Here is a 26,441-nt window from a genome sequence, read left to right as displayed (position 1 = left end):
CAGAGCATGAGCAGGGGAGGGGCAGAGAGACAGGGAGACACAGAATCCTAAAGAGGCTCCAGGCTCTGAGCTGTCAACACACAGCCCAGTGAGGGGCTGGAACCCACGAACCACGAGATCATGACCTGAGCCGAAGTCAGATGTGCAACTGACTGAGCCACCCAGGTGCCCCAAGATGTTAGTTATTTTAAATTGGGAAATCTATATATCCGAAATCCAGAACAAAAAATGTCAGAGACACTATCATTCAGTTCTTTGCTCATGAATAACAGATTGTCGTAGACTCTGAGTCTGGAGTTCTCTCTTGTCCAGCAAGAGAGGGGGACACAGAATTAAAAATGTATGAGAAGCTAATGTCCAGGAGGAGACAAGAGCCCCAAGTAAGGGTTGTCCTTGTTCCATTTTTATTAGGATCAGAAGGCTTACAGACAGACAATGAAACTGTGAACATTAACTTATGGGCATGGGGAAAAGGGGTTTTGGAGATATGCGGTGTTAGGAGTTTGGGTCAATACAAAATAAGATTCTGGTGCTGGGTGTAAGGTTGTTTACAGCAAACATGATGCTCCACCTCTGTTTACCTGAACTGGTCTAAGGGACAGACAAGAAAGACAGAACATGATACCTCAGGGTCAACAAGGCATCTGCTAATTAGCTCTGCTCTGGGCAACTCTGACCCTGCTGTGGTCTATAGCCCTATTTACTGGTTTACTTAATTTGGTCCTTCCTGTGAAAGCAGTTTTCTGCCGTTGTCCTATATCTTTGTCCTATACTGGGGGCCTTTGCCCGTTTGTCTTATACTGGGGCCTTTGCTCCGTTTGTCTTATATAGGGGTCCTTTGCCCCATTTGTCCTATACTGGGGGCCTTTGCCCCATTTACCTAATCTTATTTACCTAATCTTGTTTACCCAAACTTGGGTGTGTTCATCCTATGGCTTTCTAATTCTTTATGCCTTGTTAACCCATTGGTGCAAGCTCAGGGACTTCCTAAGCTTATTCCCCACGACAGATATACTAAATTCCACTTTGAATTATTGATATGAATGATTTCAGATTATTTTTAGTAGAAATTTAGTTTTCTTGAAATTATCAATGTGGAAAATACTCCTCAATTTCTGTGTACCCAATTTTTCCAAGGGAGCTAAGCTAACTTAACTACTATGTTAAAAAACAAACCAGGGGTTGAGCATCCAACTCTTGATTTGGCTCAGGTCATGATTCCAGGGTCATGGGATTGAGCCCTGCATTGGACTCTGTGCTGAGCATGGAGCCTGCTTGAGGTTCTCTCTTTCCCTCTGCCCCTCTCCCTCGTTCACTCGCATTCTCTCTCTCTCTCTCTCTCTCTCTCTCTAAAACAAACAAAACCACAAATGAATCCCATGGAAATACTGAAGTTAAAGGAAGATATTGTAATATAAATATTAATATTTATAAGCCATCCAGTTGGGAGTTCACAGCAAAATCAGAACAGGGTGGGAATACTACAACACAAAACAAAAACCATTAAGTCCCCCCTCAAACTGTGCTCCCCCTACAAAAAAAATCACACTCCAAAACTGTTTTGGAACCATGGCTCTTCTGAACAATTACCAGTTGAGAAGTTCATTTTTCATTTGTGTCATTAACAGCAAGTTTGTTAGATTTAGTCAATATCATATGAAATTACCAGCAGGCTTACTTAAGCATTAATAAATTAATTATTGCTTGTGTTTAATACTACTGTCTGTGTTTAATTCTTTCTTAATTCTCTCTGTTCAGGCTCTTTATGTGTAAAAGAAATATCCTTATTTTATAACTCAATTGCCCACTGTACAATTGAGGTTTGTAGGTTACTACTTGGTTTGGTAAAAAGCCACTGAAGGCATATTTCTAAAATATAAGGTTATGCTTTTGTGAACCTACAAATAGACATTATGATGTATAGTGTATATAATATATGTAATTTATAGAAGTTTGAAGTTAGGTTTTCACATTTATGACACATTTAACTTTAATCTCATTACTTTTTTTCTTAAACACAACCTAGTGAGTACAAGCTAAATTAATGGTATAAGGTGACTTCTTGTTTGTTATAATAACTGAAACCCAATTTGTCACAGAAGTATTAAATATGAAATATATTACCAGTTTTCAATAACTATTTTTAGTTTTATAAAAATAGAAATCATGCACAAGGAAAATCTCATTTTTGTAAGAAGATAAACCTCAGGAATATATATATTTTTTTTCTGTAAAGACATTTAGGGAAGTACTGGGGATAAATGTTTTATGCATTCACTTGATCATTTAAAAATATTTAATGACTACTCTGTCCCAAACACTGTACTAGGCACTGACAATGCAGAAGTGGACAAAGTATAGAAACTCCTTTCTCGAAAGAGATGTACATTCTTTTGGAAGGAGGACAACAATAAATGACATAATTTCAGGTCACTCTAAGTTTTATGAAGAAAATGAAAACATGGTAAGGAGATAAAGAGTGATAGAGTAAGTGGTTAATAAAGATCCCTTTGAGTGACTGATAACAGAACCTATACATCAAAACATTAAAAGTGAGTGAATAAGCCATGTAGACCTATGAGGAACAAGCTTTCCAGGCAAAAGAAATAGTAAGTTTAAAGGCCTTGAAACAGAAACGTGTTCACATTTAAAGATTAACAAGGCAACCAGAGTTATTGGGACAAGAGTGATCCCCCTAAGACCAGGAGAGTGATAGGAACTGAAGTTGATTACATAATTAGGGGCCATCTCTTGTGCTTTGTAGGCCAAGATTAGGTTGTATTTTATGTGTGCTAGAAATCATTGGAGAATTCAGAGCCAAAAGTGATAATCTGATATATGTTTTAAAAAGAGCTTGTCTTCGGATGAAGAATAGACTCTAGTTGGGCAACAATGAAAGCAGGGGACCAATTAGGAGGCCACTGTAGGAGTCCAGGCAGTGTAACCAGGTGGATAGTGGTGGAAATGGTATGCCACATGTACAGAAAGTAAACTATGTTTCCCTAAAAGTGCACACAGAGGCGAAAGCATGTGCTCGCATTATTCATTGTGAAGAGTTTGGTAAAGTGTGGGATCACTTATAAGTTACATTAAAATTAATATCATAATTAACTAGCTTAAATGTCTTAGCTAAATCAGTTAAAATATTTCCAATTTATTCAAGCACACTTACCACTGTCGTAAGCATTTCACAACATTGTGGAAACGAAAAGTTTTTAGAACTGGTTTTTCCAGTTTGTTAAATTACAAAAACTTTCAGAAGTATGCATAAGATGTTTCACTGGCCAGAGCATGTATTATAAAATAATATCATTATGTTCTTTCATTACTAGGACTTTGTAAAGAAGGTTTTCTCAACATGATCAAATTAGGAGTCATTGTGACATTCATGAACATATGCCTTGTTATCTAATTTTTGTATTAGGTAATTGGAAATTAGACCAATAAATGTTATCATTGTTCTTTGAAACTGTAATCAAGGATTGCTATTAACTATATAGAACTCCATAAAAAGAATTATTCTGTTTTCCCCTAGATGGGTTAGTTCACTAGAAATTACATTAATGTACCAATAAATCTTATTTCTAGAATAAGATCAGAAAAAAGTTTAATTTTGAAATTCTCTGGGTAATTTTCTTTGAAAATTTTAGTAAGTTAAACTGTATTTAGTAAGTTGAAACTGTATTTAGCAAACGTTTACCAAGTAGTTCCTTGGTGTCAGATTTTGTCCAATGCCCTACGGATATTTGATTGGTTATTATGAGAATAAAACAATTTGGAAAATTTCATATAGAATGATAGAATATTAAATTAAAACTTATTAATAAGATAGCTGCTGCCCAGGCATCTTGGTGAAATTTCCAGGGAGAAACCCTTTACCATAGCAACTATGTTCTAATTAATTTTATCAACACAACATTAAGTACTACTAACTGAGGATATGGTTAAAATTATTATCTAAAAAATAGACTTTTTAGAGTAGTTTTAGGTTTATAGAAAAACTGTGCAGAAAGTAGAGTTTCCATACCTTCTCCCATTCTGCTTTCATCCCCTGCCCCACTCTAGTTCCCATGATTATTAACAGCTTCCATTAGTGTAGTACATTTGTTACAATTGATGAACTTTTTGAGACATTAGCTAAAGTCCATGGTTTACATTAGGGCTCACTCTTTGTATTCTACAGCTTTATATTTTTTGATAAATGCACAGTGTCATGTGCATTATGATTTCTTACAGAATAGTTTCACTATCTTAAACATGTTTGGTTCCACTTATTTGTCACTCTGTTCCCCTGAGCCGTTGTCAACCACAGAGCTTTTTACTGCCTGTGCAGTTTTGCCTTTTCCAAAATGTCATATAATTGGAAGCATACGCTATGTAGTCTTTTCAGACTGGCATTTTTCATTTAGCACTATATGCATTTAGAGTTTTTCATGTCTTTTCCTGTCTTGATAGCTCATTTCTTTTTATTGCTGAATAATATTCCATTATATGAATGTACCACAGTCTGTTGATACATTTATTTTTTATTTTATTTTATTCTTTTTAATATGAAATTTATTGTCAAATTGGTTTCCATACAACACGCAGTGCTCATCCCCACAGGTGCCCTCCTCAATACCCATCACCCACTTTCCCCTCCTTTTCACTTCCCATCAACCCTCAGTTTATTCTCAGTTTTTAAGAGTCTCTTATGCTTTGGCTCCCTCCCTCTCTAACATTTTTTTTTCTTCCTTCCCCTCCCCAATTGTCTTCTGTTAAGTTTCTCAGGATCCACATAAGAGTGAAAACATATGGTATCTGTCTTTCTCTTTATGACTTATTTCACTTAGCATAACACTCTCCAGTTCCATCCACGTTGCCACAAAAGGCCATATTTCATTCTTTCTCATTGCCAAGTAGTATTCCATTGTGTATATAAACCACAATTTCTTTATCCATTCATCAGTTGATGGACATTTAGGCTCTTTCCATAATTTGGCTATTGTTGAGAGTGCTGCTATAAACATTGGGGTACAAGTGCCCCTATGCATTAGCACTCCTGTATCCCTTGGGTAAATTCCTAGCAGTGCTATTCCTGGGTATAGGGTAGATCTATTTTTAATTTTTTTAAGGAACCTCCACACTGTTTTCCAGAGCGACTGCACCAGTTTGCATTCCCACCAACAGTGCAAGAGGGTTCCTGTTTCTCCACATCCTCTCCAGCATCTATAGTCTCCTGATTTGTGCATTTTAGCGACCCTGACTGGCGTGAGGTGATATCTCAGGGTGGTTTTGATTTGTATTTCACTGATGGGGAGTGATGTTGAGCATCATTTCATGTGCCTGTTGGCCATCTGGATGTCTTCTTTAGAGAAGTGTCTATTCATGTTTTCTGCCCATTTCTTCACTGGATTATTTGTTTTTCGGGTGTGGAGTTTGGTGACTTCTTTACAGATTTTAGATACTAGCCCTTTGATAAGTCATTTGCAAATATCTTTTCCCATTCCGTTGGTTGCCTATTAGTTTTATTGATTGTTTCCTTTGCAGTGCAGAAGGTTTTTATCTTCATGAGGTCTCAATAGTTCATTTTTGCTTGCCCTTGCCTCTTTTTTTTCTTTTTTGCCCTTGCCTTTGGAGATGTGTAAAGTAAGAAATTGCTGTGGCTGAGATCAGAGAGGCTTTTTCCTGCTTTCTCCTCTAGGGTTTTGATGGTTTCCTGTCTCACATTCAGGTCCTTTATCCATTTTGAGTTTATTTTTGTGAATGGTGTAAGAAAGTGGTCTAGTTTCATTCTTCTGCATGTTGCTGTCCAGTTCTCCCAGCACCATTTGTTAAAGAGACTGTCTTTTTTCCATTGGAAATCTTTCCTGCTTTGTCAAAGATTAGTTGGCCATACTTTTGTGGGTCCAATTCTGGAGTCTCTATTCTATTCCATTGATCTATGTGTCTGTTTTTGTGCCAATACCATGTTGTCTTGATGATTACAGCTTTGTAGTAGAGGCTAAAGTCTGAGATTCTGATGCCTCCTGCTTTGGTGGTCTTCTTCAATATTACTTTGGCTATTCGGGGTCTTTTGTGGTTCCATACAAATTTTAGGATTACTTGTTCTAGCTTCGAGAAGAATGCTGGCGGAATTTTGATTGGGATTACACTGAATGTGTAGATAGAATTTTAACAATATTTATTCTTCCAATCCATGAGCACGGAATGTTTTTACATTTCTTTATATCTTCTTCAATTTCCTTCATAAGCTTTCTATAGTTTTCAGCAAAAAGATCTTTTACATCTTTGATTAGGTTTATTCCTAGGTATTTTATGATTTTTGGTGCAGTTGTGAATGGGATCAGTTTCTTTCTTTGTCTTTCTGTTGCTTCATTATTAGTGTATAAGAACGCAACTGATTTCTGTACATTAATTTTGTATCCTGAGACTTTGCTGAATTCATGTATTAGTTCTAGCAGACATTTGGAGGACTCTATCCGGTTTTTCATGTATATATCATAATATCATGTCATCTGCAAAAAGTGAAAGCTTGACTTCATCTTTGCCGATTTCTATGCCTTTGATTTCCTTTTGTTGTCTGATTGCTGATGCTAGCACTTCCAACCCTATGTTAAATAACAGCGGTGAGAGAGGACATCCCTGTCGTGTTCCTGATCTTAGGGGGAAAGCTCTCAGTTTTTCCCCATTGAGGATGATATTAGCTGTGGGCTTTTCATAAATGGCTTTTATGATGTTAAATTATGTTCCTTCTATCCCAACTTTCTTGAGGGTTTTTATTAAGAAAGGATGCTGAATTTTGTCAAATGCTTTTTCTGCATTGATTGACAGGATCATATGGTTCTTTTCTTTTCTTTTCTTAATGTGATATATCACATTGATTGATTTGTAAATGTTGAACCAGCCCTGCAGCCCAGGAATGAATCCTACTTGATCATGGTGAATAATTCTTTTTATATGCTGTTGAATTCGATTTGTTAGTATCTTATTGAGAATTTTTGCATCCATATTCATCAGGGATATTGGCCTGTAGTTCTCTTTTTTTCTGGGTGTCTGTCTGGTTTAGGAATATAAGGAATGCTGGTTTCATAGAATGAGTCTGGAAGTTTTCCATCCCTTTCTATTTCTTGGAATAGCTTGAGAAGGATAGGTATTATCTCTGCTTTACATGTCTGGTAGTATTCCCCAAGGAAGCCATCTGGTCGTGGACTCTTATTTATTGGGAGAGTTTTGATAACCGATTCAATTTCTTCGCCAGTTATAGTCTGTTCAAGTTTTCTATTTCCTCCTGATTGAGTTTTGGAAGAGTGTGGGTGTTTAGGAATTTGTCCATTTCTTCCAGATTGTCCAGTTTGTTGGCATACAATTTTTCATAGTATTCCCTGATAATTGCTTGTATTTCTAAGGGATTGTTTGTAATAATTCCATTTTCATTCATGATTTTATCTATTTGGGTCATCTCTCTTTTCTTTTTCTTTTTCTTTTGAGAAGCCTGGCTAGAGGTTTATCAATTTTGTTTGTTTTTTTTTTTTTTAAAAACCAACTCTTGGTTTCATTGATCTGCTCCACAGTTTTTTTACATTCTATATTGCTTTTTTTCTGCTCTGATCTTTATTATTTCTCTTCTTCTGCTGGGTTTGGGGCGTCTTTGGTTTGCTGTTCTGTGTCTATTTCTTTTAGGTGTACTGTTAGATTTTGTATTTGGGATTTTTCTTGTTTCTTGAGATAGGCCTTGATTGCAGTGTATTTTCCTCTCAGGACTGCCTTTGCTGCATCCCAAAGTGTTTGGATTGTTGTATTTTCATTTTCATTTGTTTCCATATATTTTTTTAATTTCTTCTCTAATTTCCTGGTTGATCCATTCACTCTTTAGTAGGGTGTTCTTTAACCTCCATGCTTTTGGAGATTTTCCAGACTTTTTCCTGTGGTTGATTTCAAGTTTCATAGCATTGTGGTCTGAAAGTGTGTATGGTATGATCTCAACTCTTTTATACTTATTAAGGGGTGTTTTGTGAGCCAGCATATGATCTATCTTGGAGAATGTTCCATGTGCACTTGAGAAGAAATTATATTCTGTTGCTTTGGGATGCAGAGTTCTAAATAGATCTGTCAAGTCCATCTGATCCAATGTATCATTCAGGACCATTGTTTCTTTACTGATACTGTGTTTAGATGATCTATGCGTTGTTGTAAATGGGGTATTAAAGTCCCCTGCAATTACCACATTCTTATCAATAAGGTTGGTTATGTTTGTGATTAATTGTTTTATATATTTGGGGGCTCCCATATTCGGCACACAGACATTTACAATTGTTAGCTCTTCCTGATGGATAGACCCTGTAATTATTATATAATGCCCTTCCCTTTAACTTAAAGTCTAGTTTGTCTGATATAAGTATGGCTACTCCAGCTTTCTTTTGACATCCAGTAGTATGATAGATAGTTTTCCATCCCCTCACTTTCAATCTGAAGGTGTCCTTGGGTCTAAAATGAGTCTCATGTAGACAGCAAATAGATGGGTCTTGTTTTTTTTTTATCCTTTCTGATACCCTATGTCTTTTGGTTGGAGCATTTAGTCCATTTACATTCAGTGGTATTATTGAAAGATATGGGCTTAGAGTCATTGTGATGTCTGCAGGTTTCATGCTTGTAATGATGTCTCTGGTACTTTGTGGTCCTTGCAACATTTCACTCACAGAATCCCCCTTAGCATCTCTTGTAGGGCTGGTTTAGTGGTGATGAATTCCTTCAGTTTTTGTTTTTTTGGGAAAACCTTTATCTCTCCTTCTATTCTGATTGACAGTCTTGCTGGATAAAGGATTCTCGGCTGCATTTTATTTCTGTTTATCACATTGAAGATTTCCTGCCATTCCTTTCTGGCCTGCCAAGTTTCAGTAGAGAAATCGATCAGTCACGAGTCTTATAGGTCTCCCTTTATATGTTAGAGCACGTTTATCTCTAGCTGCTTTCAGAATTTTCTCTTTATCCTTGTATTTTGCCAGTTTCACTATGATATGTCGTGCAGAAGATCTATTCAAATTACATCTGAAGGGAGTTCTCTGTGCCTCTTGGATTTCAATGTCTTTTTTGCTTCCCCAGATCAGGGAAGTTCTCAGCTATGATTTGTTCAAGTACACCTTCAGCCCCTTTCTCTCTCTTCTTCTTCTTCTGGAATTCCTATGATACGGATATTGTTCCATTTGATTGCATCACTTAGTTCTCTAATTCTCCCTCGTACTCCTGGATTTTTTTATCTCTCTTTTTCTCAGCTTCCTCTTTTTCCATAATTTTATCTTCTAATTCACCTATTCTCTCCTCTGCCTCTTCAATCCCTGCTATGGCCATCTCCATTTTATTTTGCACCTTATTTATAGCATTTTATAGCTCCTCATGACTATTTCTTAGTCCCTTGATCTCTATAGCAATAGATTCTCTTCTGTCCTCTAAGCTTTTTTCAAGCCCAGTGATTAATTTTATGACTATTATTCTAAATTCTTGTTCTATTATATTGCTTAAATCGTTTTTGATCAATTCATTAGCTGTCACTACTTCCTGGAGTTTCTTTTGAGGAGACTTCTTCTGTTTTCTCATTTTGGATAGTCCCTGTGGTGGCTCCAAACTGCAGGGCACTTCCCCTGTGCTGTCTGGAGTAACTTGTGTTGGTGGGTGGGGCCGCAGTCAGACCTGATGTCTGTCCCTCAGACTGGTATGTACCTTATCTTCCCCTCTCCCAGGGAAGATAGTGGTGTGGTGTGGCCCATGTCTGGGCCTCTTGCACACTGCCAGGCTTGTGGTGCTGTTTCGATGGGATCTGAGTTATTAGCTGGGATGGATCTGCAAAGTGCACAGGGGCGGGAGGGGCAGGCTTAGCTGGCTTTGCCCTCTCTGGTGTCCTGCAGGAGGAACCCTGCAGCACTGGGATGGAGGCAGTCCCGTTGGAGGAATGTATCCACAGAAGCACAGCATTGGGCTTTTGCACAGTGCAAGCAAGTTCAGTGACCGGAACTGGTTCCCTTTGGAATTTCTGCTGGGGGATGGGAGAAGGAGATGGCACTCGCCAGTGCCTTTGTTCCCCAGCTGAGCTTAGCTCTATCTTCCAGGGCTCAACAATTCTAACTCCTGGCGTCCTCTCGCCCTCCGCATGAGAGCAGAGCAGTTCACTTTTAACATTCCAGGTGTTAAGTCCTGCTGGCTGTCAGAACTCATGGAGTCCGGCCCCTCGGCTTTTGTAGCCAGACTCAGGGGCTCTGCCTTGCTGGGCGTTCTGTCCCTCCACTGCCCCAGCTCCATCCCGCCAGTCTGTGTAGCACGCACTGCCTCTCTGCCCTTCCTACAGTCTTCTGTGGGCCTTTTGTCTAAGCTTGGCTCTGGAGAGTCCCTTCTGCTAGTCTTCTGGTGGTTTTCTGGGTTATTTAGGCAGGTGTGGGTGGAATCTAAGTGATCAGCAGGAGGAGGTGAGTCCAGCTTCCTCCTACACCACCATCTTCCCCTCTCGATACATTTATTTTTTTAAATTAAATGTCAAAAGTGTCTGTTTATATCTTTTGTTTCAAATGACTAATTTCTTTTATAATTGAAAGAATTTTACTGTGTGATGTTTTGTCTTATATTCATTTTATATTTGGGATAGAAATTTTACTTTAGGCAATGCTAAGTAAATTTTGAAATTTGATGGATGTCTAGTCAATCATATTAATATATGCCTGTGGAATGACTTTTTTTTTTAGAATAATGTAGTGGTTTTGTCTTAATAGATGTTACTTGAATTGTTCCCTAACTTTTGTTAATATCTATTTTGAATTTAAAAAATATTTTACCAGCTTAAAGCATGTTCACTTACATGCTTTACATGTTATAAAATTTTGCTTTTCATGTGCCTACATTGAGGGAGGGTTACAAAAGTGAAATGGTACATAGATAAACTGTGCTGTATACTCAATCCCCTGAACAGAAGTAAGCCACCATTTCAGGTTGTCCATTTTTTAACCTAGAATCTGTTTCTTAAATGATCACTCTTTTTCCCTAACAAACATCCTTACTTTTTCAAACCGTCTGTAGTTCCTTCCCTTCTGTCTTAGAGGAAGTGCTATTTCTTCCTTGTGGAAAGTATTCCATCTTCCTAAATTCTGCACCTGACCCTCTAAATTGTCAGTGACTGTAATCTATTAATTACTGACCTTGCTTCTATATATTCTCCTTTCCATCTCTACAGATTCTTTAATAAAAGAATGAATGAATGTCTCCATCATTCCATTTCTGGCTTCTGAGATGCATCTCATGCTTAACTCTAGGTATAGATTCCAATAGCTTGGGGTTTAGGTCCTGGCTCCAATGCTCAGTTAGCTCTGTGACCATGAACAAGTTTTTGACTTCTCATAGATTCAGTTTCCTTATCTTAAAATAGGAATAATAGTAGGATTGTGTAAGGATTAAATGTGACAATTCATGTAAAGTGCTTACCACACAATGCCTGTTGCACAGCACATGCTTAAAGAACATTACCAAGTATTATTGCTAAATTGATATTTTCTTAGATTTATGAATATGTAATGTGATGATATCCTCTCCAGGACCCTTAAGACCTGTTCTTTCCTTCCTAACATTTAGAGAAATATCTCTCTGTCTTCATTGCTGCTCAGAGGTACTCTGTTCAGGTATCTGAGTGCTCCCCCTTTCCCACACACACCCAAAACACAAATGCACCCAAACACACACCCAGAATAATATCGTCAACAAACTTAGCCTTTTAGTGAAGTTTCTTTTTTTAAGTTCTCCAACAGTCCTCGAGGTAAGAAAACAAAACCCAATTTCATTATTTTGTTCATCTTTCTGTAGCTCTCTACAAGCAGCATTTCTTATTTATCTTCCGAAAGCCCAGTATGTTTATAAAAATAAAAGGAAAGTAGAGATATAGCTTCCCGTTATATATGAGAATAGATGCCTTTATTATTTAAAATATTAAAATTATTTCCTGTAACATATTACAGCTTAAGTTCATCCCTGACAGATGGTTATAATATGATGAGTGAAAAGCATTAGTAATTTAACATATTTAAGCTACCGTGGAAAATTAGCAACTTTGTGAAAATTGAAAAACTCATTTCCTAATGCGATTTAGGCAAGGCTGCAAGGATTTTCATTAAATAATATAAAACAAATTAGAGGGATAGAAACAAAACTCAAGGGCAGTAAACACAATCACATTAAAAGATGATTTTCAAAATGTTAACTATTTAAAGACTTAAACCTTTTAACTGAACTCTATAGTTTTAAAATAAGGAAAACATGTTTCTTGATTATCAACGAAATGATTTGAGGTAGATATTATTATTACTATTTAGAATTTGACCAAGTTATTTAGAGATCCATAACTTATATTAAATGTGTTTTTCTAGTTTAGATTAAAAATAATTATGAGAAGATTCCACAGCATAATAATTCAGGTACTGAATGTACAATAGTTTCTTCAGTTTTTTCATTCCATATATTTTTTTTCTTTCTTTAACTACTTGCAATAAATGCTGGTTTGCTAATCTAGAAGGACATAGAAATGAGTAACAGAAAAATCAAATGCTTCAATTCAGGGTCAAGAATGCTTTAAATGTTAACATAATAGTTACTCAGACAATTCTCAAGTATAAAGTATTTGTTTTGCTTAATTTGGATACTGACTTCTTTTTTGAGACTTAGAACCAATTTTTTCCCTGTTTTCTGTTTCTCTCTACAGAAAGCTGACCTTGCAGTTGCCCCACTGGCTATTACCTACGTTCGAGAGAAGGTCATCGACTTTTCCAAGCCCTTTATGACACTTGGAATAAGTATTTTGTACCGCAAGCCCAATGGTACAAACCCAGGCGTCTTCTCCTTCCTGAATCCTCTCTCCCCTGATATCTGGATGTATATTCTGCTGGCTTACTTGGGTGTCAGTTGTGTGCTCTTTGTCATAGCCAGGTAACATGCTCACTTTTGTGATTTTTTTGGCAATTGTTACCTCCTTTTTCTAACTAATAATTGTCAAAAGTCACAATAATTTTACTTTTCTTCTTCTTTATTTCCCTTGGGGTGCTGAAATAATGAACTTTTAAGAGTCACATACCTTATTAAAATATACTGTACTGCCTTTTTGGGCAGAAAGCATGCTGGTTGTGTCAGTAAGCTATAACTGTGGGAGAGTTTACTCTTTTTAATTAGAATCTAAAAGCTGTCCAAATTATTATTCCATAAAAATTATTTCCTCATTTTGCTCTTGAGCGAGACAGTAAAATAGTGTATTTTACTAATTTGAATTGATAAATAAGTCATAAGAAAAAACAAAGAGGTAAGATTTAAAAGGAGGCTTTTTTTTTAATGAACCAAGGCTAATTAAAAATGAGCACTTTATGTATAAAAAAACTACCGTTATTTTCCACATAAAATTACTCATTTTTCTACAAAATAATTATAATGTATAACTACAAATATGTTTTTGCTCTATTATCAAAATTAAATATTAAATAAGAAGGTTATTTTTTCAATTGTATTATATAGTTTCTTCTGATAAATTTGTCACTAAGGATATTTATCCTTTCTTAAACTTATTCTTTTCTCAATGAAGTCATATATTTGTTCCTAGCAAAAAATAAACAAACAATAAAAACCCACTTAGTTCATTCAATTAAAAGAGGAATCACTTCTAGAATAGCATAAGATTTTTGATATATACACATTTTTATAGGTATACACAGATATTTTTGATATTTACATATAAATGTTATGAAAACTTATAATTTCCCCCAATTGATTTAATATTGACACATGAGTACTTCAGACAATTATCATTTGCATTTGTCTGAAAATTTGTATTGGTACCATGAGTACATATAGCTTTGGTAGCTGTATGGTAGATCATATTAATATTTGTATTTGAAGTTTAGAATTCTCCCCTCAAAAATGAGAATTTGGACTATAAAATTCGTAAGTCTTTAGCTCTAACTTTTTCCGTATCTTGTGAAGACAAAACAGCCTTTTCATTTTTGAACATCTTTGCATTAGTTACATATATTTTATAGCAGCCAATGTAAACCATCCTGTTTCATATGTAGTCAGAGAAATGAGTTCAAAGATTACAGTTTAAATAATTCAATGGTTGGAGAACTCTACAGCCTGCCCACAAGGCAAACAGAAAAATAAATACTCCAAAGTATAGAAAAAAGTCTTTCATGCTGTCTGCAGGTACACCTGTTCCTTCTTAATCAAATTAACAAAAGTTCCCAGGAAGGATAAAATCAAAACCTAGGGGCAAATGTCCTGATACCATTCTGAGACAATTGTGCAGGCATCAGTCAAGCTGAATTAAGTCTAATGTAGTTTCCAGGGGACCTTAAGCAGAGACTATTGAGTTACCTCAAACTTGTATTAGGAATTTCAGATATTCCTAATTTTCTGAGCCCAAATCTTCTGAGATTACATTCAAAAGCAAATATTGAAACATCTGAATTATTTTCCAGCTTAAAATTACATTTGCAAATAGAGACGTGGAACAGCTATGCAGTGATCTAATTTTCAAAATATTTTTAACTCTCACTGATAACTATCAAATAAAATAGTGATATAATATCTGTATAATTATGGTAACCTGTGCTAATTTTACACAAAATAAATACATCTATGTCATTCTTTTTGAGAATGTAACATTAGTTGATATGCAATTTTTTAGTGTCATTAAATTTTGGAATATTACTGTTATATTTTGTTGTTAGTTATTAAATGAATGGAATTTGAAAATGATTCTATTTCAGCATCTTATTCAATGCAAACAGTCTCATACAATTTCAAAAATTAAGTATAATATCCTCATATATAGGCAAATTAACACATATTTTATTAAATAATAAAAAATGTTAGATATCCTATATTAACTAATAAATATCTTGGTAAATAGTACATAATATGAAAATAAATTCTTTGCAGATTATTCCTGAAATATTTTATTCAATACTCTATATTAAAATAATGTATAAATATTTGCTAAATTTAAAAACAACACACTAAGAACTCAGATTAAAAGGAAATTCTTGAAATAGAATCCAATTAAATTCTTAACTGAACTTCCAAAGCCAAATAAATTTATATAATTAAAATCCAATATACTTCACTTAAAAAAATATTCAGTGTCATATGGTATTGAACTCCTCTCACAATGAAAGTTCATAATATGAAAAGCAGGCAAAAATGTCCAGATTTCATTGCAGAACTTAATTACCTTTGTAATATCAATGGTATTATGGTATTTCTTATCAATACAAAATAAACACAGAATTTTTATTTTACCTATGAATGAAGACTGTGTCTTATGTTATTTAGAGATCACTAATGAACTTACTAATATTATTATATTATATTAATGTTAACATATAGATATGGCATTTTATTTATGTATACTTTTTACTTCATCTCCATAATAATTACAGAGAAAGACCATTTACATTTGAAAAAATTCTCATCTATGTGTTTCATTCTCACTGAACATCACAGAAACAAAGTTCTACAATAATACCATATCAACAACAAAATTTTGTAATAAATTAAGTACTGATCATAATTGTTAGAATTTATGTTTTCTAAAATTAAATTTAAAAGCAGATTGTTACTGTGATAGCTCTTAAAAATTTCTCTTCACCCTTCCTATATAGAAAAAGATTATCTAAGAAATACTTAACAAATGCTCTAAATTTTTTTAACCATTATTAAGAAAGAGATATATGGTCTTATTTTCTTGGTATGGTTTCATAATCTATGGTCTCTTGCAAATAGTTGCTTTCTTGTTTATAGCATAATGACATAATCAGCATGCTTGTCTGAATTAGCTGAGAACTCTTTTCACAGTAAAGATAAGCCTGAGGTACAGCATTCTAGATATGGAATGGCCTTATCCTGGATATCCTAACCATAGCTCTTGGCTGACAGAAGATTAGGAAGAAATCTTATACATGACAAACTTGTACATAATCATGTTTGTCCCTAAACCTTTCCCTCTCTCTTTCTGTTTTCCTCTGACCTAGGTATATTAGTATAGAGACAGCAGTTAGTCATATAAAGAGTCTGGTTAGGAAATCCACCCTTTATACTCAGAATGAGAGGTATTTTTCACCTTGCTTCAAATATTTTCTTTATTAAACAACTGATAATATGGACACAGTAGATACTATTTATAAAATGGAGCCAATTTAAATGCCCATAATGTTAGAAAATTTTTTTTTTCTTTTAACAATAGGTGTCTTCAAGACCAGAGCTGTTTTGAAAATCAGCATGTAAATCTTGGTCTAGAGTTCTTAGTAATTTGGTATAGAGGTGAATAACTGAAGACCAAACTTAAAAGAAGAGACTAATGCTATACACATTTTCCTCCAACAGGATTGATGGAACTGTAGTAATAATTCACTAAGCGTATAATAATATTGCATATTTTATTCTAAGATTGACATTTTAAAATTAAATACAAATAAACTGGGGAAGAAGAGTAATACTAAACCATTTTTTGTAAGAATTTTATTACAGAGAAATTTCTTAGGTTACTGAAATGAACAAGTGAATATGATCAAATATAAGAAAAAGAGTAAAAGAAAGCTAGCAATATTGGCTAACCTGGCCTTAGCAAAGATAACAAATCCAAGAATATTCGGTATGTGTTAAGTACATAACATTAGTTTTTCTAAGTTAAAAAGAATATAGGAGTTTCTTATGTGTTTTGGGGTTGAATTACTTTGCATGATTTTTAGAATATTAGAATCTCATCTATTGTATTATTGGATTAGACAGCAGGAGGTGGTCTCCCTAGAATCTGCTCAAGGGTTTATAAATACGGTGACCACCAGGACTGTCTTGACACACATTTTGGCACTAACATGGTCTGGAGTCACAAGATGACAAGGCTACTGCCTTACTGAGAGTTCTTACATTTGTAAAAATATTCTGTATTTCTCTTGGTGCTCGGAGGTAAAGATGTTCTAAACATAGTGTTTTTGACGGTTTAACTGAATTTAGAAAGCCATGTCCAAAGTGCTTGCATCAACAGCTTTGATCTAGGCTCCTGGCTAGTGTGCAATAGCTTTTATATTCTTGTCACAATGATGGGTGACATTTAATGTACAGTGAAGGACAACAATGACTTATTATGCACTTGGAAATGGATAACTGTTTTGGTGGGATGTTCAATGTTAAACTAATATGCTGTCAAAAAGACTGTTGTCACATTGAAACGAAATGCCAATTTTGTTGTGTGCCTTTGCCACCACTTGCCCACCTCTTACTAGAAAACCATTTCAGTCTTACCTTTCCATAACACAATTTTAGATATATTTTTCTTTAATTTTTTAGACATTTTTTTTACTTAAGTAAATTTCAGGAAAACCTATCTGCTTTTATTGATTTAGCAGTTTTCTGAGAATTTAATGAAAATTTGGTTTGAAATAATGCTGTTTTCTAGTATGCCTTTCACACATATGAAAGTGATTATTAAAATTGATTATATTAGCAAATACCTCAGCTATGGACCTAAAAGTCATCATCGATAAAACTAAATGCACTTTCAAACCACATTTCCATAGGAGATGAAGTTATTTCTACATTAATAAAGTTTTTTTTCCACAATTGTTACTTGGTAAATCTATTATAAAATAATTTACCTCCTTATTTGTAATGATTCCAATGATGTTCATGACTACAAAATAGAGATGGAGTTATTACACCAGAAAAAATTCATTTGTACTAGTAGAACCAAAGCAATTGAAAGGTTAAATTGGTGACTTATTTTCAGCTTATGGTGAATATTGTATCTAGATAATGGAGGCAGTGGAAATTTTAACTGCAATTGTAAAGGCTGAAGAATCAGAATCTCAATCACTTTAAGAAAAAATAAACATTTTCTACCTCTACATTTTATAATTATGCTAGACACTTACAAGAGTAAAAGATTTGAAAAAATCAAGTAAGACAAAACAATTTAAAATTAAGCTACTTATTTAGGTAATCTTCTGTAATCTAACGCTTTTTGGCATCTTTTAAAGATAATTGTACTTGAGTTTCTTTTAGAAGTTTTAATCTCTCTTACCAAATTAATTTTTGACAGAATTTTTTTATTGTTAGGGCAAAAGTGAATGTAAATGCAAGAGCAGAAGTTTGATAGCCCATTTTTATTTTTCATATCCTATAGGTAAATTATTTTCCTCTTTATCTTTCCTTGCCTCCATCGCCAAATTGAATTCAAGACTTCTAGAGGTGGAAAACCACCTCTCTGTCTAGTCATTGCAAGAATGTCCTCTCAATAAGTATCCTGGCCAATGAGCTTCTGAGGACTATGGTCACCCTATTATAATTTGTTTCAATTTAGAAGTTTCACAGTGTCTAGCTCTGAAAATCACAGATAATAATTTTAATAAATTATACTATATAGAGAGTAATGTTAAGAAACTCGAGAATGCTAAAAACTTGAAGATGAATGTTATTAAATTATTATACTTGCTACCAACAAATGACAGCTCTGTTTTTAATGAATCCTTTATGGAATATGTAATTCTGTTCACACACACACACACACACACACACACACACACACTGATGAGAAGCAATAGTCTTGTAAAAGATTTTTTTCTTTGAAAGATTTAGAAAGGAGTATAGTGTCATTTTTGACACTTGCCACTATGTTTCATACATTTCTCAGTAGCTAATTCGCATGGAAAACTAATAGGACAAGAATAATACTGTGAATGGCTGTTTCTCTTCCTCTTTATTTCTTTCCTTTGTGTGTGTGTGTATGTGCGTGTGTTTATGTGTGTGTGTGTATGAGAGAGTTTTAACATAAGAAAGAAATTCTTTGAGATGACTCTTAAGAACCAACAAGATAAAGAGAACCAATCATTTGTTACCAAGTGATGCACTTATTCTTCCACATTTTGTAGTCTCTAGACAGCTACTTCTCCCACAGCTGCAGAGTACTGTGAATTGTTTGTAAGAAGTCATCCTCCCACCTCGTTCGTTCTGTGTTAATTCTCAAAACAAAATTGTGCTTCTGTTTTTCTATAGCCCCCAGAAAAATGATCCCCTCGGACTTTCCGGACGAGGGGTCTCCATCATCTAACAAAGGTCTTTATATTCTGAAAAGTAGGGTTTTCCCCCCATATGTCTCTGTACAATGATTGAGAGTACTCTGCTCAAAAAAGTCAGTTCCCTTGAAAAATGTAGAAAAATAAGTCAATTTTTTTAACGGTAAGCTTGATACCTAAGTAAGTAACGTTTTCACCTGGATAAAGGTGTCCTTTTGTTGTAGATTCTTTGGTGTGAGAGTTCTTTCAAATGGATGTTTTCCTATATAGTCTTGTACTAGGCTGGTGGGTTTTGTGGAGGAAGTCATTGAGAGAGAAAAGGAAGGAAACTAATACAAATTACATGTCAACAGTGGCCAGGTTTTATCTAAGAACAATGGAGAGATTAATTCATTAGCTTCTTTTTTCAGTAACTTTATGTTTTTTAAGATTTGATGTAAGGAATGAATGGATATACACAACCACACTATTATACCAGTAGCAAGTGAGATTTGAAATGTTTCCCTTGTTTAATGCTAGCATTATTACCCTTTTTAAATTCTAATTGATTATAGGGAGAAAGTTGTCTTAAAGAAAAGAAAACAGATTTAGAAGAAAATAGAAAACAGAAAAGGAATTTATATCACTTGATTCATTTTGACTGCCATGTTAAATTCACTTTTTCCTTGTAAGATTTTAGAAAAAAAAGAGCTTGGCTAACTTTTTAGTTATGATTTTTAAACTAGTCCTGTATAAAATATTTGAGCTACATGTTAGCAGTATGTTGTTTTATAATAACTTGAAAGAATCACTAAATTAGCTACACTTAAGAAATGTGTCTTTATCTTTAGAATTGCAAATAAGGTAGGTTAAAAATATTTCCAGTCACTTAGGCACCTAAATAGGACACATTAGCAAGCCACACATGTGCAGATTTGCCTCATAAACATGTAAACTTACTTGTTTTATAAGTCATTTTTCTAGAAATGCTCACTTTCTTCCCCTAAAAATTACTAGCTGCATATTGTAAAAAAAATCGCACCACATTATGAGCTTTCCTAGCAACTCAAAGTGCTATTGATATTCTTTTGATTTTTTTCCATAATTCATGGATGAGGAAGAAATATCACTAATATTAAATGAAAATGTATAGATGTAATTTTTAGTGGTAATTTATGACTTATTTCTTCATGCTATGTAAAAATAATGCACTCTATCCAAATAATTAATGAGTAGGAGATATAGTGTCATCAACCAGTGTAACTTCATCCATTACAGCATGTCACGGCACCTTACTTGCTATAATTTTTTACATTCCATTACATAATTACATCATTCAAGTTAAATTGTTTTCATATCAATCCTGTTGGGTATATATACATATATATATTTTTAGAAAAAATATCATATGTATCTCCAATTGCAATAGGGATTTCAATATGATATTCAAATAGTAAGAGCTGGACAGTATCCATTTTGTATGTAAATAGAATTAGTAAAACAGATGACAACACAAACTATTCTATTGATTTTCAACACCTATAAATTTTAATATTTTTAGTTAAATCTTACAAAAAGAGGGACAGTATAAAAATGTGAAGTTATCTCAGTTATAAATATGTTGATTTTATACCTACTTTTGGAATTTTGTTTAGAAGCCTAGAAATTAACCTGACAGACTTCATGACAAAAACCTTACTAATGAAGTAATTATATATGCCTGCACTTTAAAACTATAGTAATTCTTTCTTTTTTTTAAATGTACACTGGATTGAAACCTATGTTTAGTTTCAGTACTATACAAAATCTATAAAAGATAATTCTCTCTGCCCCACCCCAGACTGGATAATATTTAATTTCCTGCTATTCTTTATGAAAGATGTTTAATCCAAAGTTAATTATTATAAAATATTTCCCATTTTCATGTGCCCCTGTCTGACTACTCTTGAGATGATAAATGAGGTGAATGAATTTATAATAGATTTTTCTATTAAATTAATGGATTTAATATTTGAAGCAAAGGTGAAATTATAGGTTTTGAATGTTACTGGCATGATAAACATTATAAACAGAATAGGGCTACAACTGTCATCTAAGTTGGTTCAGAATATGCACCTGAATATTATTTTAACATAATAAAATTAGGTAAGTGTTTCCCTGCTTCCCTTATTATTATTGGTACTGAGAATGGGGGTGCTGGGAGGTGTGTTTCAATATAAGTTTAACAATTCACTAGACTGACTGAAGATATGTTTTGGAAACTGGTATTACTAAAGTGATATTACCAAAAAAATAAAAGGAAAATAAAAAGAAAATAATGAAAATTTTGTTGTAGAAGGAGATGCAAAATCGATATTCACATTCAGGGAACTGTATGTTGATTTAAAATTTTTCATATCACTGCTTTCATTTTCAGTTAGGGCTTCAATTTTTTTTAAATCAGGAAGATGTTAAAAATTATATATAAGATATTTCTTCTGCCCCCAATTTTAAAACATTCATATTGATATCTGCTAAGTCAGATATTTGAGTTGCAAAAAAAATAGTGAATGCTTTCCAAACATACTTCAGTTGTTTTAGATACTTAACTGCAAATGCAGTACATCCACTTAATTTTAAAATATTTTATTGGTATATTTGATACAATAGAGTATAATTTCAAAAGATATTCAGTTGGAAGGAAAGAAAGCCCAAAAGTCATTAGACCTTGTGAAACTTATTAAAATTATTTTATAGTTAAAAACTCAATTAGAAAAAAAACTTTATGTGCCTTGCATGTTCATGGTAGCTGATGTGCTATTTTTTTTTATAATCCAGATATTTACATATTAGCCAAATCAACTTAAACATCCAAGTGATGCTAGAAAATCAGATGCTACCTTTCCAATGCTAGCTTCAGGTTCTTGCCGATAAAATCATTTACTTATTGAGTGTCCATTTCTCTAAAAGTATAGTCTGTTTCATTTTCCAGTATTAGAAATGACATGGCTGTTTGATTGATCTGAGGACAGTCTGCCTTGAGCCTTTTAATACTGGACTTACTGCTTTAAAATCCTTAGCAAGTGTTTGCAAGCTAAACACTTGCTTCTGGTATGTAAGTCTAAGAAAGAATTCTTTTAAATGTAAATTATGTTCAAACTAATTTAAAAATAACTGTTTTTGTAATGTTTGGTACTTCACTTACAAACAAATAGCTATATTGGTAAGAAATTATTGATAGGACGAACCTGTGCTTTCTTATGCAATGTTGATATGCAAGCCATTTTCCTTATTATTTCCAATTTAAAGCCACTCTTAATTTAATTTGATTGGACAATTGGGTGTTTAAAAGAACTGTATTAGTAGCTATTTAATGAGGCTATATGAAAGCCACTGTATAATTTTAAAAATAGATTCCAGCTTTAAGTGTAGAATTATATATTTTTATTTTACACTTGTAAAATTAAGTTGAATTTTATGGCAACCAAAATAATGCCTTTCCTTCGGGAATCTTAAAATGATCAGTAGATGATTATAGTAAGGACTTTTTTGTTCTATCACAATAAAAACAATCTTAGGTAGTTTAAAATTGGAGTATGTTGCAGTATACCATTATAACTTAACTTTATTAAAAAGTTGCTTAGGATAAAAATAGGTCATAAGGATCTGAAATTAGACTACTGTTGAAGTTAATTTCCTATATCAATTATAAATTTTAAATGGTAATTAAGAGGAAGACTTACAATTTGAAAACCCTTGTTATTTATTGTTTCTTGTTATATATTTATATCTGATAGTAATGTTTATTTCTCCTCAAGGTTATATTTTAATGAAAATTGATCATAATTTAAATTTGCTGTTGATAAATTACAAATCAGTGGAACTGATCATTGTTACCATCTCATTAAGCCCTTCCAATCCATTTAGATCTACTAAATAATATGTTCAGTAGCATATTATTGTAGCATTCATATACAGATAATCCTTGTTCTTCATTCTGTGTAACTTTGGTGACTTTCTGGTACTAAAGCTACCAACTAAACAATGCCAGTGTTAATTAATGAACAACATATGGCATACAAATATAACATAAATGGTGTATATTGTTCAGTGATGTGATGGTACTTGCTTAATAACTGGCTATGGCAAGGAGAGAATCTTTGATTTGTAGCAATTGACAATTTTAGTGGTGTAAATATTGCTGATATGATTAATACCAAGCTACCAGTGATGCCTTACTGAATTCAGATTTGGAAAGACAGGTACAAAATTGGCTCTTCTAGCCATATAAGCCAGCTCCAGAATACTGCTAATATATAACATGTTCAAATGAAGGGATAAGCATAGATCATAAAACTGAATAGCAGGTAGCATAGGTGGATGTGCTTGTACAGATATATAGGATGTACCGGAAAAATATGTGGAAGATAATGGCAAGGTTATGGAGCCTCAAAAGCAAAAGTGAAGAGCTGGATTTTTATTAATACAATTAGAATCTTTGAAGTAATTCCAAACTTAAGTATTAATCAATCCTTTCTCTCATGGAAATAATTTAGTATCTAAACAATTAGCATTATTTTTTGCAGTTAACCGCACATTAAAATATCTATGGAAAAAAGAAAATACACTAAGGAAAACTTCAGCAAGGTGACAGTCTCATGGAATGAGTCCTTGTAGAATCTGGTATTTTCTGAATGATTGAGATGTTATCATTAAATTAGAAAATTTCAACTCTTTACATGGAAACTTTTAAACTATGAGATGGTTTTCCTTGCTTATAGTTTTTAATACAAAGTATTGAAAGGAATAAAATTGTCTAAGATCATTCGGTAATAATATATACTCAAATTAACATCCTCTGAAAGTTCAGTAATAGGTTCAGAGCTTGTTAGTAGGAATAGGTTCACATGTAGGTAGAAGGAAACCTGACTAAAAATAGGAGGTTTACTATTCTCATGGAACCTAAACTTAGGCAGGGCAAGGCTGAAACCAATGCTGAAAGGTGATATCAAGAAACTTGGCACCTTCTATCTGCTTGCTACACTGTTCTTAGAATGAGGCTTTTATCCTCAGGACTGTGAGATGGTCACGAAAACTCCTGCCATCCTTTCTGTGTCTTAGGCAGGAAGAAGGTCAAAAGGAAAAGCAAAAGACAAAAGAGAGTGCCTTTACCTCAGAAATGAAAGTCTCCCTCTTCTCTATATGTTCTTGGCTAGAGTTTTATTTCCTAGCTGCAAAAAAGGGTACAGATTTGTTTCTTTTATCTGAATATACTGTCACCTCAGTTCTTTTGTAAGTAAGATGTTATCAGGTATGTAATTGGCTGTGACTATCAACAAGACTTCTTAAAGTGTGAAGTAATGTTTAGCCACACATGAAATTCTCCCAAATTCCTTATTTCAAATGTCCATTTCTGAAGTTTTCTTTTTTTCTTATCTGTTATCAGGGTGCCTATTTTTGAATAGCCTGACTATTCCCTTCCTGTTAATTGTTTTCAACTGGTATTCTCTTTAAAACAAGTTAATCATGCTTGTTTAAAAATGTATGAAAAGTTAAGTGTAAATATTTATATTTTAAGAGGGCTTTAGTAGTTTCTTTCTGGTGCTAGCCTATATTCTTGAGACATGAATTTACCAAATTAGTTTTGTTTAGGAAGCATGAATCGTTATTCTAATATTATCTTAAATGATGCTATCAAAATATAAATTTTCTTTTTTTTTTTGGTTTATTTACTTATTTTGAGACAGAAAAAGAGAGAGCTAGCATGAGTGGAGGGGGGGGAGGGACAAAGAGAGAAGAGAGAGAGAATTCCAAGCAGGCTCCATCCACTCTGTCAGCCTAGAGCCCTATGCAGGGCTCCGCCTCACTAACAGTGAGATCATGATCTGAACCAAAATCAAGAGTTGGACACTTACCCAATTGAGCCACCCAGGGCCCCCAAAATATAAAATTTCAATCCCATAGAAAAAATCTGATTTATTTTTGTTATGGAATATCCTAATACATCAATATTTTCCCTTACTTTTATAAAGCAATGAATAAGTTGGTGCAAAAAATTGTTACATGTGATAGGCTCCATAATACTTATGCATATCATACAGCAGGATTTATAAACCATCAGATGCTAAGCTGTTTCTAAGGGGGGAAAATGAACCCAAGAGAGTCATATGATCAAATAAAGTCAGGAGAACTATATACCAGATCCTCTTGAAGATTCACTATTAGCAGATTAAAGTCTCTGAAAAACCTTGCAGTAAAGAAGTTTGGGTATGTTTGTTTAACTCAGCATTTTCTAAACATTTTGGGCCATGGGACATTTTTCCTCTTTACTTAGAAATAAAATAGTGAGGGGTACCTGGTTAAGCATCGACTCTTGATTTGGGCTCAGGTCATCATTTCATGGTCATGATATCAAGCCCTGCATGGGGCTTCTTGCTGTGCATGGAGCCTGCTTAAGCCTTCTCTTCCTTTCTCTTTGCCCCTCCTCTACTCACGTTCTCTCCTCCCACTCTAAAAAATAATAATAAAATAAAATAAAATGAGTGTGAAAAATTTTAATTCAATTATGGAATTTAAAAAATTAACTTTCATTTTAAAAATGTCTGGTCTCAAAATAACTCATTATTACTTATTTGTGGATTTGGTCGTAAAATCAAGATTTTCTATTTTTTTAAGTTTATTTATTTATATTGAGAGAGAGAGAAAGAAATCACATGAGTGAGGGAGGAGCAGAGAGAGGAAGAGAGAGAGTCCCAAGCAGGAGCTAACAGCACAGAGCCCAATGTGGGACTTGAACTCACAAACTGTGAGATCATGATCAGAGTGGAAATCAAGAGCTGGACACTTAACCAACTGAACTACCCAGGTGGCTCTTAAATTTTCAGAAAGACAATCACTGAATATTTAGAAATTTCCTTACATTTATTGATAGTTATAAAATAGATAACTGGAAAAAGAAAAAGGCTTTCTTTTGGAATAAAGATAAACCTAGCAAAAAAAAAAAATTCCGTACTGACAAATTATGATCGAGAACAAGCACATGGCTTAAATAAATTCCAGTTTTATTAGTAATCTTACCTTATTTGCTAAAGGAGGAAGTATTAAAAATAGTTGATACTTTATTTTGTATTTATTGTAAAGGTGAAATGAGTTGTCTATTCTATAAATGATCAGCACTTCAGGTAGATGAATTATGTAGATTTTAATTTTGGACATATTTTGAAGCTACATATTTTTATGAGGTTGTAATTTTTCTGTTAGACTCATATTTGTCTACCTTATGACCCATACTCTGGAAGCAGGGCTGAAGGAGGTCACTGTATTTTAAATCTCATTTACATATGGGACAACATCAAATGATAATTATTAGTGTTCTTATTCTATATGGAATATAAATAGCACAATTGCAAAAAAAAAGCCAGA

General features: G+C 33.7%; 1 protein-coding gene across 4 annotated transcripts in view; it reads left to right on the top strand.

Moving 5' to 3' along the window:
• Positions 1 to 26,441, top strand: part of GRIK2 (glutamate ionotropic receptor kainate type subunit 2) — a 648,818-nt gene that overhangs the window by 471,591 nt on the left and 150,786 nt on the right. For all 4 annotated transcript variants that reach the window (XM_027057188.2, XM_027057189.2, XM_027057193.2 and 1 more), the window contains exon 11: positions 12,710 to 12,933. In XM_027057188.2, the coding sequence (XP_026912989.1) occupies positions 12,710 to 12,933 (224 nt within the window). The remainder of the gene's footprint in view (positions 1 to 12,709; positions 12,934 to 26,441) is intronic.

Source organism: Acinonyx jubatus, chromosome B2 (genome assembly GCF_027475565.1).
Source record: "Acinonyx jubatus isolate Ajub_Pintada_27869175 chromosome B2, VMU_Ajub_asm_v1.0, whole genome shotgun sequence".
Taxonomy (NCBI): domain Eukaryota; kingdom Metazoa; phylum Chordata; class Mammalia; order Carnivora; family Felidae; genus Acinonyx; species Acinonyx jubatus.
The sequence above is the reverse complement of the archived record's forward strand: the minus strand, read 5'-3'. Positions and strand labels throughout refer to the sequence as shown.